Source organism: Meleagris gallopavo, chromosome 9, assembly GCF_905368555.1.
Source record: "Meleagris gallopavo chromosome 9, MGAL_WU_HG_1.1, whole genome shotgun sequence".
Taxonomy (NCBI): domain Eukaryota; kingdom Metazoa; phylum Chordata; class Aves; order Galliformes; family Phasianidae; genus Meleagris; species Meleagris gallopavo.
The window spans coordinates 13,764,428-13,783,063 of record NC_139412.1 but is presented as its reverse complement, the minus strand read 5'-3'; the positions used below and the strand labels follow the sequence as shown (position 1 = coordinate 13,783,063).

General features: G+C 39.5%; 1 protein-coding gene and 1 long non-coding RNA gene across 2 annotated transcripts in view; one reads left to right on the top strand and one right to left on the bottom strand.

The window, feature by feature from the left end:
- The window catches only part of COL4A5 (collagen type IV alpha 5 chain), a 78,702-nt gene extending 64,581 nt beyond the window's left edge, over positions 1–14,121 (top strand). The window contains exons 41-51 of the mRNA XM_085230404.1: positions 711–896; positions 6,282–6,415; positions 6,819–6,891; positions 7,037–7,108; positions 7,468–7,596; positions 7,829–7,927; positions 9,191–9,403; positions 9,731–9,908; positions 10,470–10,584; positions 10,929–11,101; positions 12,583–14,121. Coding sequence (XP_085086530.1) covers positions 711–896; positions 6,282–6,415; positions 6,819–6,891; positions 7,037–7,108; positions 7,468–7,596; positions 7,829–7,927; positions 9,191–9,403; positions 9,731–9,908; positions 10,470–10,584; positions 10,929–11,101; positions 12,583–12,664 — 1,454 coding nt within the window. The 3' untranslated portion in view covers positions 12,665–14,121. The remainder of the gene's footprint in view (positions 1–710; positions 897–6,281; positions 6,416–6,818; positions 6,892–7,036; positions 7,109–7,467; positions 7,597–7,828; positions 7,928–9,190; positions 9,404–9,730; positions 9,909–10,469; positions 10,585–10,928; positions 11,102–12,582) is intronic.
- On the bottom strand, positions 12,705–17,529 carry LOC146543785 (uncharacterized). The gene is made up of 2 exons (XR_014884934.1): positions 17,241–17,529; positions 12,705–17,117 (listed from the first exon to the last, which is right to left on the bottom strand). It is a non-coding gene; the product is annotated as an uncharacterized LOC146543785 (long non-coding RNA).
- Positions 17,530–18,636: the final 1,107 nt, after the last annotated feature.

The window sequence follows — 18,636 nt, the reverse complement described above, 5'->3', positions numbered from 1 at the left end:
TTTCACAGCAGATCATTTTAAGTTAACCAAGGTAATAAAGACACTCATTACTGACTACTGAATATTGTAAATTAGGAATTATGTAGGCAAAATAAATCCACACAGGGTATTTGACTCTGCTGCATTATGTGGAACTTCGCTGATCTTTCTCAGTGAATAAAGCATTCCTACAACAGATGACAAATGAAGCTGCTTTGAAAATGCTTGCTATATTTTCAAAATTTCAAAAACTTCACAACCTCAGTTGTATTACGTTCCAATAGCATTCCTTAATTCCTTAAACTTATTGGAAAATTTTGCGTGCATGTCTTAACTTTCAGCAGTGTCTCAAAAAAATACTGAAGTCTTAATAATTTTCACAAAATTTCTTTATGAGTATATAAAGCTCATGAAAGCATTGCTTGTAGGTTCATAAGCTCTGAGCATGGCTATAAATTACAGTGTCAGTGAGTTGTAAAATGAAACTTAGTAAGATTTTTTAATGTTTCAGAAGCTATAGCTCTTAATCCTGCTAAAATTATTAGCCCTAATTCTTTTCTGAACTTGTTGCAACAATTTTATATTTTCTCACTGCACAAACAAGATAAGTTGTGGTCACTTGCACCTTCTTAATCAAGAGAGGAAGAAATAGCTTTGCAAATTCACAATTGGAATTTTTTCGTATATCGGTGTATAACAGTGTCTATAAATATGGCTGTTTAATTTTACAGGGCAAAAAGGTGAACTGGGGTTACCTGGCCCACCAGGACCGCCTGGACTTCCAGGTCTGAAGGGAGAACCAGGTTTCCAAGGATTCCCTGGCCTACAGGGTCCACCAGGTCCACCAGGATTACCAGGGCCACCTCTAGAAGGTCCTAAAGGTAGCCCTGGCCCACCAGGTGTTCCAGGAAGACCAGGTAAGGGCATGATCCATATCTGTCAAGATTTACCAAGTACTTTTGTTTTTTTGCTGAAAGGTTATCAGTTTTTGGACTTCCTAAATTTATTTGGGTGGAAAAGTTCAAGACCCATGGAATAGGTCTTAATTGTTTGTGGGCAACCAGAGAATTTTGTTGCCAAAAGTAACGGGATTTAAAAATAAAACATCCTCAGTTTCTATTAATTTCTGATACCTGTCAGCAAAAATCCAGTGTTTTAATAAACATGAAATTCTCCGCATGCTGTCACAGAAATCACCTAGCGAGCACGATACCGACTTCTGAGCACCTGATACCTTTTGCAGTTCTGTCACTTGATCAGCAAATGTCATCGCGCACAAAAACCAAACATAACAAGCCCCATTGTCTTAAGAGCCATGAAAATCAAATTCATGTTAGCATCACAGCATGATCAAATTGGATAGCTGCCTCTTCACCTTCATGTCATGTAACATTGCTCCATTGTGTCATGTGGCTCCCATGGATTCAGTGCACCATCATGCCGTGTTCATCTTTCCATTCCATGTTTGCACTTTGTTCCTGCACCAACTAATTCTGGGAATGAAAAACCCACTGTGCTGAGTTAACATTGCTGAGCAACTTCCTTGCTTGTTTTAGAATTTGATTTTAGAGTGTTTAGTCACGTTAAGATATACTCTTAAAATTTATAATTGTAATGAGCCTGGCACAGCTCTCACCCAGGCTTATTGCTATATCTTAAGTCTAGAGGTACTTTGGCACAAGTGAGACTCATCTCACTTAACGTGCTTGATATTCTCCTTCAAGGAGACAGTACTTTCACACCCAGCTAATGGTTCACTACATCTATATAAAGCAGCAATATTTTTATTTATTGTCTTCAAACTCTCACCTCAGATTTTTCTGTTGCTCTAATGTTTATTTGGGAAAGTCAGTTTTGAGCTAGTGTGTTGTAAAATAGCATGTATTTCTCACTTTACATATCAAAGGAGAATATAGTTTTGAAGTAACTGTTTGGAAAAAAATTAACATTCTTTAAAAACAATAATTTAAAAAAAGTGAACTGGCTAAGCATCTCCTGATGTGCGTGTAATATAAATACTGCCTGAGATTCTGTGCTCTGCTGGAGCATTGTTGTTTTGATGAAGCTTCTAATGCTGGGTACACTTCCTTATAATTGAGTGGTTAGTGACTCAAATCAGCTGGGGAAGTAAGAGCAGTGCTGGGACATGCTTTGTGCAGTTTTATGAGCATCAAGGGGAAAAAACTACCATTGAAGTTCTGCTCAGCCATGTTCTCTCCTTCTCTTTCTCATTTCTATTTTTGTTGCATGCAATGTATAAAGTGATGCATTTGTTTCGCTCAGTTATGTGTGAACTAATGTGGACAAACCAAACTATTATTGCAGTTGTGGTACAATCAGCACTCCAACCTTTTGTTTCAAATGATAACAGTCTATTGTTGAACTCTGATTTTTATAACATTTCAAATAAGGCAGCTAGTCAAAAAAGTAGCTGTTTGGCTATCAAATTACTCCCTTTCTAGGGGCATAAATAAAAAGAGAAGCTGTATGTATATATTGTCTGTTGTTGACTTCTGGGTTTGTGCTAAGGTTGGTAAAAGTGATGAGGTCAGACATGATGAAACACTGACTTCAGCTGAGTTGCCTCAAAACCAAATTTGGATAGATGATGTTGGGAGGGATTTATTCATCAAGGATAAAATAAAGCCAGGGCAATGTAACAGTGCTGTTATTCCATGTCAATTTTTCATTGCAACGGATAAAATAATAGTTTGGTGTTTTGCATACTGTATGTGAAGAAATATTGAGCTAAATCTAAAGAGAAAGGTTTAGTTGAATATGTTAGTTTGTTGATATTTCTAACAATTTTGATGTTTTTCCCCTTGTTCTAATGATGACCTTGGTGAACTCTGACCCCCTACTCCCAGGTCCCTCAGGTTAGCCCCTTAACTCCAAAATTACAACTTTGCATGAAGATGAAAGTATGTACTTTTTTGGTGTCTGAATGTAGATATGCTGAGTCATTTTTCATACGTACCTTTTAATTTGAGGGAGAAAAGAACTTAGGCTTTCAAAGCATAGGGTTTCATGTTGTTGTAGGACTGACCGACCCTGAAAGGACTGCTTTCCCTCTGGTGAAAGTTCACGTGGGTTCAGATTTACAAGGCTTTTATAGTGTCCCAACTATGAAATTTACTTTAGTGTATTTATTGCCAGAGGAGGTGAAAAAAGTATATGCTACTTTTCCTCTTTATATTAAAACAAACAAACCAAAGACCAGCATATTTTGCTGTCCTCCCCTACCTTTGCTGCATAATTGTTTTGTAGCTTGGACAAATGACAGTGTTCATTTTTGTAACACCTGCTGACGTTTTTTGGATGCTCTGATGTGATTTTTGTAAGATGTTTCTTTTATACCAGGAGCCTCCATAGGAGCACATGCAGTTACACAGAAAATATGAATGCTTTATGTTCCCAGCATAGTGCAGAGAAATCCTTGTTTCCATTGCTTCGTTTCATCAGCACGTGTTTGGAGGAAATGAGGAAAATTCTTCCTTTTAACTGAACTGAAGCACACTGGCTTATCTTTCTTACCAGTAGAGAGGAGGAGCAGGACTGGTAATTTTCAGCTTTTCCCAACTCTAGCAATCAGCACGTAGCACAGGACAGCTTCTGAGGAGACTTCACCTTTTGTGCCTAGATTGAAAATGACTTGGTATATCTACTTAATAATAATGCAGTCTTTAAGTTTTGCTATGATTACTTCTATGAAGCAAAGAACTGTCATCAAAATTCAAGAAGAGAAGTCTTTAGTGCATTGTGCTAAGCACTGTGGGGTAGCAAATGTGGTAGCCCCTGATGTTTGAAAACTGAAATATATATCTAGCCTTATGCAGTCATGGAAATAAAGAATACTATATATAAATATGGCTTTGCCCTTTAATTAAAACGTCACACAAACAGTAACCACAGTGTCAAAGGGAATTAGCATCATGGCTGCGCTGAGAGGAACTTACCAATTGCTTCGTATTTTGTTCCACCCTGAGACTGTGCCCAGAAAGCATTCAATAATCAACAAGTATAAGAAAGATTTAGAAATCATAGCAAAACTTATTTAATAGCGGAAGTTTGAGTACTTAACAGCAACAATGAAATGTCCATGTCGTTATTTTTAACAGCTGTATTACAACTAGTATTTAAAATGATTTACCAAATATGTAAGAAATAGTACACCAAGGTAAACCTGATATGTATTTATTGTAGTTTTTAGCTGCAAATTGCATGGTTATACATAGATATACTTAAGTCATTTCACAGACACGAAAGATGCAAGTGAAAGATGGCACAGGAGCTGCAATACATATTAATTCAGGAGGAAGACCAGCTTACCTTTAAGCAAAAGGATATTGAAGTGATTTTCCTAAGGATGTCATCACATGCCATTTTCCATAATAACTTTTAACAGGCAAATTAGTATCTTGGGATACATTTATTAAAAAAAATCAGTGCTAACAAATTCTGATTTTCTAAGATTTTGCTTTTTGCTTTTGTATTTTTGCTTATAGCACTTAAAACCCTTTTAATCCATGTCAACTCTGATTACTATTTGGGGCTACTTTTCAGTGCTAGGATTTTGTTCACAGATGACATAAGCTGTCATTCGCAGTGCACCTTTGTATTTGCCAAGCTCCAGGCCCTGTGAGTGATGAATAGTGTCAGTGAAATGGCTTCATAGTGTAAACTGCATTGTGAGTAGGACTAACCAGGCACAGGCCTCAGCTGTAGTGTTAAAGCAATAACACATTTAGTAAAGCTTTTAAGTTTGTCATTAAATGAAGAGTGTCAAATTAGTCCTAGCAGAGCCAAGTCACCAGAATAGCTTGTATCTGAAAATGCATATCGTGAACTCATGTATGGCCTTATGCATGCATGTGGATGATATTCTAAATACAAAATATGCTGGTGAAATGGGTTGATGTGTAGTGTATATGCTGTCATCTGTACTATTTCTAACTAGTAATCTTGTTTTGTACTGTGTGATGTCTGATCCTTCTAACATCGATCATTGGGCTTTGGTGAACTCTGATCCTTCCAGGTCCTCCAGGTTAGACTCTTAACTCAGTCACTTTATTTTACTGCATTGCGTTTGATATAAAAGAAGGGATGTTTTCCTGTGATTCTGTAATTATCTTTTTAAGGACTGTGGTTACCCTGCAAGTTGTGTGCTTTTGTTCAGCATGTCTCATGGTAGATGGTAGCCTGTTGTTGTTTTGCATGTGTACAATACTGCACCATTCAGAAAGAACAAAATGAACACAGAAGCCTCTTGCATGATGGGATGTTTTCTGTAGCTGAAACTGCAATGGGATGTGTGTGAAATAAAGTAGGAGCAGTTTTGTACTGTAAAAATTTGGAATTCTTCACTCAGATTTGCATGCAGTAATACAGCTCATCGAGTTTATCTGCTGAATATAGGCAATGAGGATTTCCAAGGGCATTCTCAGAGGTTTCAGAAGAATTGAAAATCCAGCACATAGCTATGTGTTATTAATTTCTTGTACCACAGGGGAGAATGTCATAGCACTGTCCTGCAGAGAGATCCTTTTGTTAATCCAATTAGGAGATCTAACATGTGAAGTGTTTTTAGCTGTTGCTGTGTTTGCTTACAGTTTGCTTTGCTATAAGTTACCTTCTATTTAGATGATAAAGGTGCACGGTCTCATTTTTCAGTGCTCAGAACAGCTAGGCTTCATTTAAACCCACTGTTCTCTTTTGGTTTAATGTGGCTGTTGCAAAGAAAATATTTAAAGATTGGCTCAGTTCCTCTGTTAAATTTACAAAGCATAATTCTACTAAAGACAGACAAACCAGGGTCGCTGAATGAGTGCCTGCGACTCTACCCAGTATTTAGAGAAGACAGAATGAGGGGCTTCCTTCTGCTGAGCAGTCATTAAATGGGAGATACCAGGCTCCTCTGTAGGTATTGGAAACAGCAAAAAAGCAGCAATATTTTTGTATTAGTGTCTGTTAACGTAGCACTTAAGAGACGGTGAATGCAATGCAGGACAGCAGAGGGTATATTTGTACCATCTAATTTGGGTTTTCTTGGCTCCTGCTAAAAGGTAGCTGTCTGGTCGCTGGTAAGTTCCTATCACAGGTGGTTTGCACTGCTGCCTAGAAAGACCTGCTTCTCTTCATCAGCTGGATGAGGAGCCTTGGTTCCTGATTTGGGTAGTACAAATAACCCCTCTTTGTTTTCTCTTTAGTTAGGGCTTTTTATTTTGTTTTTACACTGAAGGCACGGTCTTGTAGAGAACAGTTGACGTGTACTGATACGTTTGTATTTGTTCCACAATGTTAAGGTTCACCGGGCCCAGAAGGTCCACGAGGGCCACCAGGCAGTGGGGGACTCAAAGGGGAAAAAGGGAATCCAGGACAGCCTGGCCAGCCTGGCCTGACTGGTCAAAAGGGAGACCAAGGACCACCTGGACGCCAGGTAGGACAAGAATTGGGTTTATTTTTAAATGCAATAAAGACTGAACATGTTTAGGTTAAATATACCTTTTATTGTAGTAAAATAAAAACCAAAATATGGTGGTTATTATAAGCTGTCTCATAGCAAGATTGAGGGTCTTTTCTTTATCCCCCAGTACCCAGGCAGGTTTTCCCCATTATATTGCCATGGGAGCTGGAGTTGCCAACAAAGGGTTCACATTCCAGTGTTCTCTGACAGCACCCACTGTACCAGGCAGTGAGCAAGCAGCACATAAAGCCTCAGCCCTCTCAAGCACTACTTCACAGATCCAAAATGTACTAATTTGTCTTCTACCCACTGTTTTTATCTTCTTTTCTGAAACCACTGGGGAGATGAGTGACTAACATGGATCTGTTGTCTTCAGGGAGATCCTGGTCGTCCTGGTCTCAATGGAATGAAGGGTGACCCCGGGGTTCCAGGCGTTCCGGGATTCCCAGGTATTTAACGAGCATTTCAAGTGAAAACTTCCAGACACAAGTAGCAGCTCCTCAGGGAGAAAAGAAGCCTGACTTGGGCCACTCTGCAGCAGATTTTATAAAACATGTTCTTTTACTGTGTGACCGTGTTCATTTGATCTTTCAGGTATGAAGGGTCCCACTGGACCTGCAGGACCTGCTGGCCTCATGGGCAGTCAAGGGCTGCCAGGCCCACCAGGTAAGAGTCTTGGGTAGCACTACTGATACTTTGGTCCCTGTTGGTAGAATTTGTTATGCAGGTGTAGAACTGTGTGGATCTCAGCGAGCAATGGAAGTGGTTAAGAGAGCATCTGTACTCCTGCTGTATTTTATACTCTATATACAGTCTACTTGGATTAACTTCTGCAAGAGCTGTCCTTTAAGATGTCACCAAGAGCACTTTTTTGCCCTTTATATACACCTCCACTTATTCTTTGTAGATATAAAAACTTTTGGTTGCTGACTTTGCAATAAGTGACAGAAACAGTGCACTACCAAAACTGTCTTCAGTGCTCTCTTCCATCCTGGTTTATCTAATACTGAGCTGTTTTCTCTCAGGTCCACCAGGTTTACCAGGTACCATTGGACGAAGCATTGTTGTCAAAGGTGACCCTGGTCCTCCAGGGCCTCCAGGATTGCCTGGGTCAAAAGGGCCACCTGGACTGGCAGGGCCACAGGGATTGCCAGGTATGAGTCTAGTTGTTGCATGGATAATGACTAAGTATAGCTGACTGCATGTTGCAACATGGGACTGAATTCAGCAAGAAACACAGAAGAATGTGGGATTGTACCCAGATGTGTACATCTGGTTTAATGACCTCTTCTTCCTAATGTATTGTGGAGAAACAACAGATGACCCCAGAGGGCTGTAGTGAGGTTTCAAGGGCTTTCAGTTCAATTACCTACTTGTCTGTTCTAGGTCCAGTTGGTGTTCCTGGTGATCCAGGGCGAGATGGACTCCCTGGTTTTGATGGCCCAGCAGGACGTAAAGGAGAGAGAGGTCTTCCAGGCCAACCAGGTACAGTGTTCACCTCAAGAGGACCTACTGGAAAAAGAGATGCTCCCTACTAAGTTCCAGCTAACACTGGGAAGAGACATTTGCCTTGTGAGAGTAATAAAATCATAAATTTAGGATTTTCTTAGTGCAAAAGTATTACGGGCTGCTGAACACGCTTTAGTTTGGAATATTCTAGGGATCAGCACAATTATTAGTCATTGCTGAATAATACTGTAGAACATTTTATCTCAAGATGAATGGCATCCCCTTTGGAGCAATGGTGAGGCACAACAAGAAGGGAAGAAAGTAAGAAACAGAATTGAGAGATTAGTTTAAAAAATTTCTCTTTAGATGAAGAATCATGAATGAGGAAAAGCAGACTTCATAAAGGAAATAATATGCAGAGGTCAAGCTACCATGAAGTTATTGCTTAGAATTACTGATCTGAGAAAACAGACTACGCACTGAACAGTTTAATTTAAAGCAGAAGACAAGTATTAGCTATATGTTGTGAGAAAAAAATAGAATTCAAACAGTTAAAAACAGTATAAAAATCCACAGTGCCTTTTTGTTTTTTCAGTTAAGTAGCCCTGTGAAATCTGTTGGCGTTATTTTAAGAGAAAAAAAAAATGTAAGCAGTAGTCTAAATATTTGTAGTTATACTTTCTGGTATTTTGCTGTTCAGTAACAAATGCCTTTTCTGATACTTCTCTCAGAGTAATATTACTCTTTCCTTGCTCTCATGCAAGGTTGTTCCAGCCTATTTGCACTTTGTCATCTACTCCAAAACTGACTAGTTTCTCTATTCATTTGGGGTTTTAGCTGAAGTGTTGTTAGAGCATGCCCTAGAGTGAGATGTTCTTCTGTTTCTGGCTCTGTCATTTATTTTGTGATCTTGAACAAGATGTTTCAGTTGTCTTACCAAACTGCATAGGCAGATGCAGAAGTATGTTTTGGGATTAGGAAGCTGATTTGTCCTTACAATAGCTGTGATATCCACTGCATTTGCTAAGCTATTGCCTCACAGCTCCAAAAGTATTTAAATTCAGAATACTCCTATGATGCAGAGAAATTGCACTATTTTAATTAGTTCACGATTTGACCAAACTTAGAAGAAAAAATAGTTTAAGGTAGTTTAAGGAAGGTGGCGTTAGCAGATTTCAAGTTCCTCAGCTAGCAAGCTCTTCACTCACTACACCATCCTCCCTTTCAGAGCTATGTTATTCCTAAACGAGCAAGAAATTGAGTTAATAAATACTGTGTTGTTTCCTCTCATGTGAATAGGTTCACGAGGAATACAGGGACCCCCTGGTCCTGATGGCTTACAAGGCCCACCTGGGCCTCCTGGAACAGCTTCTGTTGCTCATGGATTCCTTATAACTCGTCACAGCCAGACTAGGGATACACCACTATGTCCACAAGGAACTTCAAGAATATATGATGGATTCTCACTTTTGTATGTGCAAGGAAATGAGAGAGCACATGGCCAGGACTTGGGTGAGATATTTTTATGCTTTGTCTTTAAGGGGAAAGATGTTGTACATACTTCTACCAGAAGCTCTGTTTTAATGAAGATAAGACTATCCTGGAGTTTACCTACATGAGGATGAGGGATGCATGCTAAGATCTACTACATCCAGAAGCTACCCTTAGTAATTCAAGATGAAAGATTTTTTTTTGTAAACCAAAATTGAGAGTTAAGTTTTTCCCTCGTGAAAATTTGATAACACACACTGAATACTCACAATTATCCTTCTCAAAAAAACTGCTACAAACAATGAAGTGAGAACTTGGCTGTCACATTTTATGTATCTTATTCTGTAGGTACTGCTGGGAGCTGTCTTAGACGTTTTAGCACCATGCCTTTCATGTTCTGCAACATCAACAACGTTTGTAATTTTGCATCAAGGAACGACTATTCCTACTGGCTGTCAACTCCAGAGCCAATGCCGATGAGCATGGAGCCACTGACTGGGCAGAACATTCAGCCATTCATTAGCAGGTGAGACAAAGATGGCTATCAAGTCTCTTTTTTTAGTCTTTTTTTAGTATCTGGATAAAGAAACAGTACATCTCACCACATACAATCCAACATGTAGGTTGGAAATAAGGCTGACCTTGTCATGTTTTGCTCTGGGAAATACAAGAAAAAGAGCTGGTTTTAAAGTTTCTATTGTCTGAAAAGGCCCATCTATGTGCAGCAGTAATCCTTAGAGGCTGAAAGGCTGTAAGGGCTTTTCTGACCTGAAAAGCATGAGTGCAGGGTTACTGTGAATAGGAAAAAACACAGGAGCCTGTAGCACTAGGATTAAGGCATTCACCTGGGGGACTTGGAGCTTCCACTTCTTGTTTCAGGTGCTGTATTTTACCCAGTGGTTGTTAGTTAGGAAAAGGGCAGAGTTTGTACTCAGAACCACTGTCTTACTGCACTCCCAAGATACATGAAAAGTCTAAATTAATAGGACAGACCCTCACAAGCTAGGTATCCCTTTCTCTGTGTAATAACCCTTAACGAGTGATATTAAGTTGTGTTTTATTTCTCTGATACTTCCCCTGAGTCCAGATGTGTTGTGTGTGAAGCTCCTGCTATGGTGATAGCTGTCCACAGTCAGACCATTCAGATTCCTTCGTGTCCTCCAGGCTGGGACTCCCTATGGATCGGTTACTCTTTCATGATGGTAAGAACTTCCTCCTACTCCAGAAGTGACTATTACCTGTTCGTGTCCTCAACTAGCTGCTTTAACAGTCTGTTAAAAACTACAATGGTAGTCATTAGAAAGCCTTTATCTTAAGTTAATAACCATGGCAGCCAAGATTAACAATTTTCCAGTTCACAGAGAGAATGGTAACACTCTGCAAGTCCTGTCTTTCTAAGGACAGTTACAGAGGTGTCTGACATCACATTATCTCAATATTATCTCAGCCAAACAGGGGTTCTTTTAGCAATTGCATCCTGTGCTATTAATTTCTATTTCCTACTGTAAGTTTTTTGTGTGTGTTTCTTTCCTGCCCACTACCCCAGCACACCAGTGCTGGAGCAGAGGGCTCTGGGCAGGCCTTGGCATCACCTGGATCCTGTTTAGAAGAATTCCGCTCAGCTCCATTTATTGAGTGTCATGGTCGTGGCACTTGTAACTACTATGCCAATTCATATAGTTTCTGGCTGGCAACTGTAGAGGTGTCAGAAATGTTCAGGTAAGAAAACCTGTTTATTACACTGCTTTATTCCAGGGTGAAATATTTGGAAGCCAAATTTATTCCCAAGATCAAAAGAAAAGTGTTTGCAGGGAAGTAGGGAAGAGTTTAGTTTGTTTTCCCCCTCACAACCAGTTTTTCAAGTGTGTGCTTGGGTAAGCCTTTTGTACGATGTATAAACTTGTGAGGGCACATTCTGTTTTGCAAGGAGTCAAATTCTTTTTACATCAACTCTTATTCGCATTTAGTAGTACTTTCTCTGAATGTTGTCCTATTGTACTGACTGTAGTTGCAGTTTAAAAGGCTTGTTTTCTTGGTTTTTTTTTCCTTGCATGCTCTTAATGACACAAATATTTTAAAAGGCGGTTCACAAACAGAGAGGGGAACAGGTGTGAGGGGAAACTGGACAAAATCTGCATTGTCTGATTCTCTGCCCTAGTGCAGGATCAACTGTACTTAAACCTTTTAAAGCAGGTGTTCATATAATCTGTTTTTAAAGCCTTGTCTGAAGGAGGTTTCATACCCCCTCTGGCAAGCATTTTTACCAGTACTCTGCAGAAGGATTAGGACACTAGCTTTTCTGCCTTAAGGATTTCAGCTCCTCCAGGGTTTTCCCTTTCAATTGACGGGCAGAAATAAATGCTAATGCCCTGTTTTTGCACTGGTAAAAACCTCGTGAATATTCCCACTGCCACCAACCTGAAAAATGTGGCCTTGTTGTACAGGGCTGGCAGTGTGACATAGCAGTAATAGCCTCTAATTGGGTTTTGTGTAACAACTACACTGTAATATTTAATTGCACGCGAAGTAGTCATCTCCAAGTTTTCAGGGCAGTTGATTAGTGATAATTCATGGTGAAAACTACCTTCTGCTAACTACTATGGATCTTTGAACTTTCTCTCCACCATTTGCCATCTCCCATAAACACAACTTACTTCATTTAAAATAAAAAAAATCAAGGATAGCATTAACACATGAACATACATTACACAAAAATGTTGTATTACCACCTCTCATTTCATATCCTTACAGAATAGAAGCAAATTATTTGGTAAATGCATAATTTATATTTACAATCCTCACCATAACAGTGTTTCTGATGGATTGTTGTAATATTTTTCAACTGAGAAACCAAAAATCACAAGTGCCTATTTCGTGGCAGGGGAAATGTACACTGTGGACCCAAGACTGTCCATAATATACAGAAAATCATTCGGTCCTGTATATGATGTAGCACAAACAGTAAACTGAGCAGAAGTGGATGAGCATACATTTTGCATGGTGGGGACTGGACAAAACTCAAGTTCTGTTACCTGCTGTGGATATACAAAACAATCACTCATAGTAGAAACTCTGAAATACAGGATTAATTCCTCTTTATGTTTTACCTCCAAATCTGGAATTAAGTAGAATTCTTAAGTTACAGTTCTATGAACAACCAAGAAGCTAACCCTAGCCTTACTGTTTTGTCTGTCAACCAGTAAACCTCAGTCAGAGACACTGAAAGCTGGAGACTTGAGGACGCGTATTAGTCGCTGCCAAGTTTGCATGAAGAAGACGTAACGTCTTGAAGGATGTTTTAAAACAGTTGAAAATTCCTGAGATGCACTGTCCTCCAGCTGTAACAATGGTGCTACTGTGCAGAAAGAAAATAAAAAACAAATCCAAACTGTTTTAACCATGCAAATTCAAGTGTACCTCACTCGTGCCAAGCTAAGGGTTGTTTGGTACATATTTGACAACAGGACTAAGATGAAATGGAAGAATTGACCTCCTGGAAATGGTAAAGACACCTGTGGTTCACAAAGGATCCGAAGATGAAATTTTCATTTCTCTCCCTGTACCAAAATGGCACCTTCTTGATCAGTCAAGAGAATAAAGAAAAACACAACGCACTGACTATGTTGAAAGTAACAAGACTGCAGTTTTGAAAAACATTTTTCATGGTGCTACTAACCCTACTGTATCCCAGGTTTTTAATATGAAATTTTAAGCTTATTTCTCTGTAAGTAATGAAATGTGTATATTGTGTAAACACATTTTTAGCTGAAACTTTCAGTCATATAGAAACAAATCAGACTCAGATATAAAAATGCTTATGTCTAAAATTAAAATATACAGCAGTATTTTATTACAAAAATTGCGGTACAGAGAGAATTTACAACTCTTACACCAATTTATTCATTTGACATTTCATTTCCTTATTTGCCAACCTGTCATATATGGGGAAATGCACAATTATTCTGAAGTCATTTTGATCAGGGTTTTAAATGTTGATACCGTATACCATGCTACCAGTGGTTTTATTTGTGTTTAGAGATCCCAATCCACTTGAAAAGTTTGTTGGTTTATTTTGTATCTTGTGAAGATATGTGAAATGATCAGCCATATGCCTATATCCTTCTATTCTGAATAGAAGTCACATTCACATATTAGTAGTATTTGGTATAGTTCAACAAAAGCTGCTCCTTGGGAATATCCAGTTATCAAAGCATTTAAGATTATGCTTACGTGAAACCTCTCTTTACTCTGAAGTGAAGTCATACATATTATCCAAAATAGTGTACATGCTAAGAAACACTAAAATAAAGTGTAAACTGGTGGAAACTGATCTTATCCTATTTACCATTTAATCTTTTTGATCTTATGTGAATTTATAAGCATCCACAATGTATTTACAATATATAGCAACTCCTGTGTATGTACAGTTCACATAAGGCCTTTGAAGATGGTGCATGCAGTTCCTTCTTTCTATGTCATTTTGTAAGAATCCTACTGTGTATGTCTTAGTGTGTCACTGTGCAATAGCTGAAAAGTGATCACTTTCTGTATGCAAAACTGCCCATGATTGTTCTGCTTTTATGGTCAGTGCTGCTTCACTTACACTAATGTATGCACAGAGCTCCCCGGCCAAAGTAAGACTGTTTTTCAAAATGATGATGCTTCAACACTTTCATTGTATGTTGTCACCTCCACTATCTATCAATACAACATAATTTGTGAATCAACACAGAGCTTTATACAGGTGAAGTGTATTTGTTTATTTTGAGTACTGTTAATAATTTATCTGCTAATTGCTGTTCACCCTTTCCTTTCAGTTGTCCTTGTAACCATGGAACATCAGAAATCTTGTTTTATGCATATTTGAAAAAGACATAGGACTGGTGATTAACCCAGATGGCAGTGCTTTATTCAATGAGACTGGTGCTGATTTCAAAAGTTTTCAGGTATGGAACAGGTTATTTAGTTTAAAGTGAAAAATACAAATAGCTTTATCCTTTTTCCATTAGTGCAATTATATGTTGGTAGAGAGTGGCCTATTCAGCAATGCACATCCTTCAACCCATTTTATTTTGACTTGCTGATGCATATAAACAGAATCTGCTGCTACCTCCAAGTCAGTAACTTGTTACCAAAGCTAAAATAAAAACTTACATCTCTTTTACTGTAAGCCCATATCTTGCTACTTGCTCCTCCCTCAGCAGCCTAAAATGAACACAGGAGCTTGTTCCTAGCCCCAGAAAGCAGAATAAAGGTTAAAGTCAAGGAGCACCCAGGGTAAAGAGCTCATCCAGCCCTCACTTGGGTCTGTACCAACTCTACTTGTCTTGCCTCCCTGTCACCAAGAAGTTGTGTTCATATATGGGGATCCAGGAAAGGGCAGAACGTGTTTGTTCTTAGTACTGCATCGGTGCTTTTTCTAAGAGTGGGCCTCTTTTGCAGCATGCACAGCAAAACTCACTGAGCAGTGACAAGACAGGAGTTATAATTCCAGTCTAACATAGATAGCATGCAGAGCAGCTTCTTTTGTGGCAGCAAAGTAGTTCCCAAACCTGTGGAATGACCACAGAAAAGCAGATACGCTTCTGACAGGTATGTTCTCATTAACTTTGTTTTGGCTTTTTTTCTTGGTTAAAAGTAGGATAGAGAGGAAGGAGCATCTTTTAACTGAGACACACAGTAGAGACTAAAATGATACTGCACCTTAGAGCAGGCAAACCACTTGACCTGTATTAGATCCGAGTTTCTCTTCTATAAAAGCAAGCACCGTTACTATTTTCTCCCACTTCTTGACTGCTTAGACTGTAAGCTCTTTGGGGCAGAGACATGTCTATGTGCAACACTGGGGGGGCGTCAAATGTTGATTGGGGCCTCTAGGTGCTATCCATCAGTATATAATATTAAACTACAGGAAAAACCTTGTTTGCAGATGTATTATTATTATTGTAAGTGAAAAAAACAACCCTGTTTTGAACATGTACTGCCTTCAGCCTAAACATGATCTGTATCAGCCTTGCCTACAGTAGGCTTTTTTTTCTAGGGTTTGAGTTGTTTTTAACTGAAGTTTTAGTTTCCCTGGCTAATTATGTAAAGCTTACTTTAATTCATCTTAAGCAGAAACCTGGAAATAACACAGCTGCATTTATAAGCTGCACAGGGGGAAAAGACAAGCACTGTAGCCACTCGAGGGCACCATACAGCTTTGAAAGAAAGCTGAAGTAGAAAGAGGACCAAATTCCTGGAAGTGCCTGCATCAGCAAGGACTTATATTAAAGCTTGCTAGAAGGGGGAGTGCATCACCTCTCAATGCCCAGTTTTTTGAATGCTTCTTGCAGAATGGAAATCAAGAACAGGTGCTGTCAGTTGTGAGTTAAAAAAGGCAAATTTTCCAAATGAATACTAGTTTGCAAATCTTAAAAACAGTTCCACATAACTTGCATTTACACTGGTCCTTCCTCTAGTTGTAAAAATGAAATAGTGCTTAACACCACAGGTTATTCAGTAGCTTCCTTTGCTCTCTAATAATACCTTTTACAATCCAGGACTGAAAGGGAACTTGCTTCCTTCAGCCTCAAGTTCACATGTAATATGGGATTTAAATTTCTGAAATGGTTCTCCAGTCACAGTACAACCTATAAACCAAGGTGGGCACACAGAAAAGCAAAACACATTTGAAATACAGTGAACTAGACTACTGCATGTAAATGTTGAGCTTTAAAAGCTCTTAAGCATGCAGTATTTTGTCCGATGCCATAGAGGCCAGTCCCCCAGTAGCTATGGATTTCTCACCTCAAAGGATGGAGGAAGGACCAGTTTTATAAACTTTAGAACCTGAAAGTGACTTACTGACTTTGCAAGCAACCAAACCCCAAGTTCCAAAGTATTATTTTGCTATCTAGATTCTGTGCACTGTAGTGTACACTTTGTGTATTTTGTGGACTTTGCTAATGGTACAGAAGTGCCAGTGTAGGGGCAGCAAGGGAGTTGTTTTCCAAGAGTGAGGAGTATTCTGCTCTGGGCACCATTACATGTTTGTAACTGCTTCTTCCCAGAGAAGTTACCCTTTAGACAGTTCAGCAGTGTGGTCAGACACAGGATATTTCTGCTGCTGTGGCTACTTCCACTGGGCTTTGTGCAAGAGACAGCAGTAACTTCCTCCTCCCAGGGTAGGCTATTGACAAAAAGCAGGACACTTGCCAGCAACAGGCAGGAGCAGTAATTAGCTCAGGGGAGTAGTAGCAGTGTGCTACATTTTAAAGCACAGGATAAGTATCTTGACTTCTCTGCTTTAGAAGGAAAAATTATTAGCTCAACCCATTTGCAGCAGACTGGTGACCAATGCCTAACAGCCCCAACTGGCAACCACCTCAGGAATAACTGGTTATTAAAGCAAGCAAACTGCTGGCTCCACTGGAGGTGCTCACTCCAGCTGAAGGGTGGAGTGCACAACTGCAGCTGCTGCTCCAGTGCCAGCAAGTAGCCTCTGTGCCCACTGAGCTCAACTTTCCTGATCAGTCTCCTGTAACTTGAAACTCTTCTTTAAAAGGAAATTAAAAATAATCTTAAAATAATTTAATTGAAAATCAATTAACTGAGTCAGAAAGAAAAGAGAAGAAACAAAGCAACTGCCTGAGCTTGGTGTGTTCCTCTAACAAAAGAGGGGGGGAAAATGTTCTTACCTCTCATGTATACACAGCAAACTCAGTGCTCCCCTCTGTAGTGTTCCTTCACGACCCTTCAAGAATAAAAAAATCAGAGAAACTGTAATGTAATGTAAACTAAAATGTATGTTTGAGGGAATGCTATTGCAGCAGTCAACAGAGGGTGCAGGGATGAAAAGGAATACAAATGGTATTACCTGATAACTCTTAAAAGGTTCTTCTTCCCCCCGATGAACTCCTCGTTCCCAGATATTTGATTACTTCCAGTACCCCACTGCACAATGAGATGCAAGGCCCACTAGCCCTGCTGAATGTATTTCAAAACAAAGACTTCTGTAACGTGTGTTCTAGCGTTGCCTTCAGATAGGAAGTCCTGCTGCTTTCTGGAATCAGTTGAGGGCTTTCATCATGCTCTAGAAGTTGTGAGTTCTGTCAATGCTTCATCTAAAGAAGTTTGAAAAAACAGCCTAAAATGCTGTGTCTGAGCCCCCCCCCCCCTTCCAAAAAAAAACGAAACAAAAAGAAAAAAAAACCCAACAAACACAACAACAAAAAGCCCTCAAGCACAGCTCATTTCAGGTCCAGCGAGACTTCCAGTCAGAGGTCTCAAAGCAGTTAATGAGAGGCTGTTGCAACAGTCCTGACAGCGTTTGGATGATGTTCACTATTCTCTGCTGGTAGGGCTGTTTTTGTTTTTCTTCCCAATAGAAGCTACAAGCTATAAAATGAGGCCCTAAGTAAGGGGGCCCGTTTAGTTGGAGAAAATTCTATTCCTCAAGCAAACTTGACTTCTACCAAATTGTTTTAATGCAGTATTCTGAATAACAGAGTAAGAGTTAAATTAGGTGTTTTTAAAGAAAGGACATTTCAAAGTAGCCACCCACATTTATGGAGAGCAGACATGCTCAGGTCTATGGCTTTAAGTTATTTCCATGCAGAATTAACACATCGTTCACATCAGTAAGGATGTGAAACAGCGCTACAACTTGTTGGTATTTCCTGCTTAAGCTCCGTTGTTTCTACAAGTGGGTCCATTACCTGAAAACTGAGATATCTATGTAGGTTTTGTTTTTACATATTTGTTTTTATATACTGGGACCTAAACACATCTCAAAGCCATACAGGATCCTTTTACCCTAAGGTCTGAGCCACCTATTTGACACTCTGCTAGAAGTTCCTTCCCAGGCTACTATGGGTTGATGATGGAACTTCCATGCCCAGTGCTAAACAAAGTTCTGAACAAAAACTGGCATACTACTCTGCATTTAAAGGAGGAAACATCTCTCCCTCTCTCTCTGTCTCTCTCTCTCTCTCTCTGTCTCTCTCTCTCTCTGTCTCTCTCTCTGTCTCTCTCTCTGTCTCTCTCTCTGTCTCTCTCTCTGTCTCCCCTCTCTTCTCTCTCTCTCTGTCTCTCTCTCTGTCTCTCTCTCTCTCTCTTTCTCTGTCTCTGTCCTTCTCTCTCTCTCTCTCTCTGTCTCTCTCTCTGTCTCTGTCTCTGTCTCTCTCTCTCTCTGTCTCTGTCTCTCTGTCTCTCTCTCTCTCTCGTCTCTCTCTCTCTCTGTCTCTTCTCTGTCTCTTCTCTCTCTCTGTCTC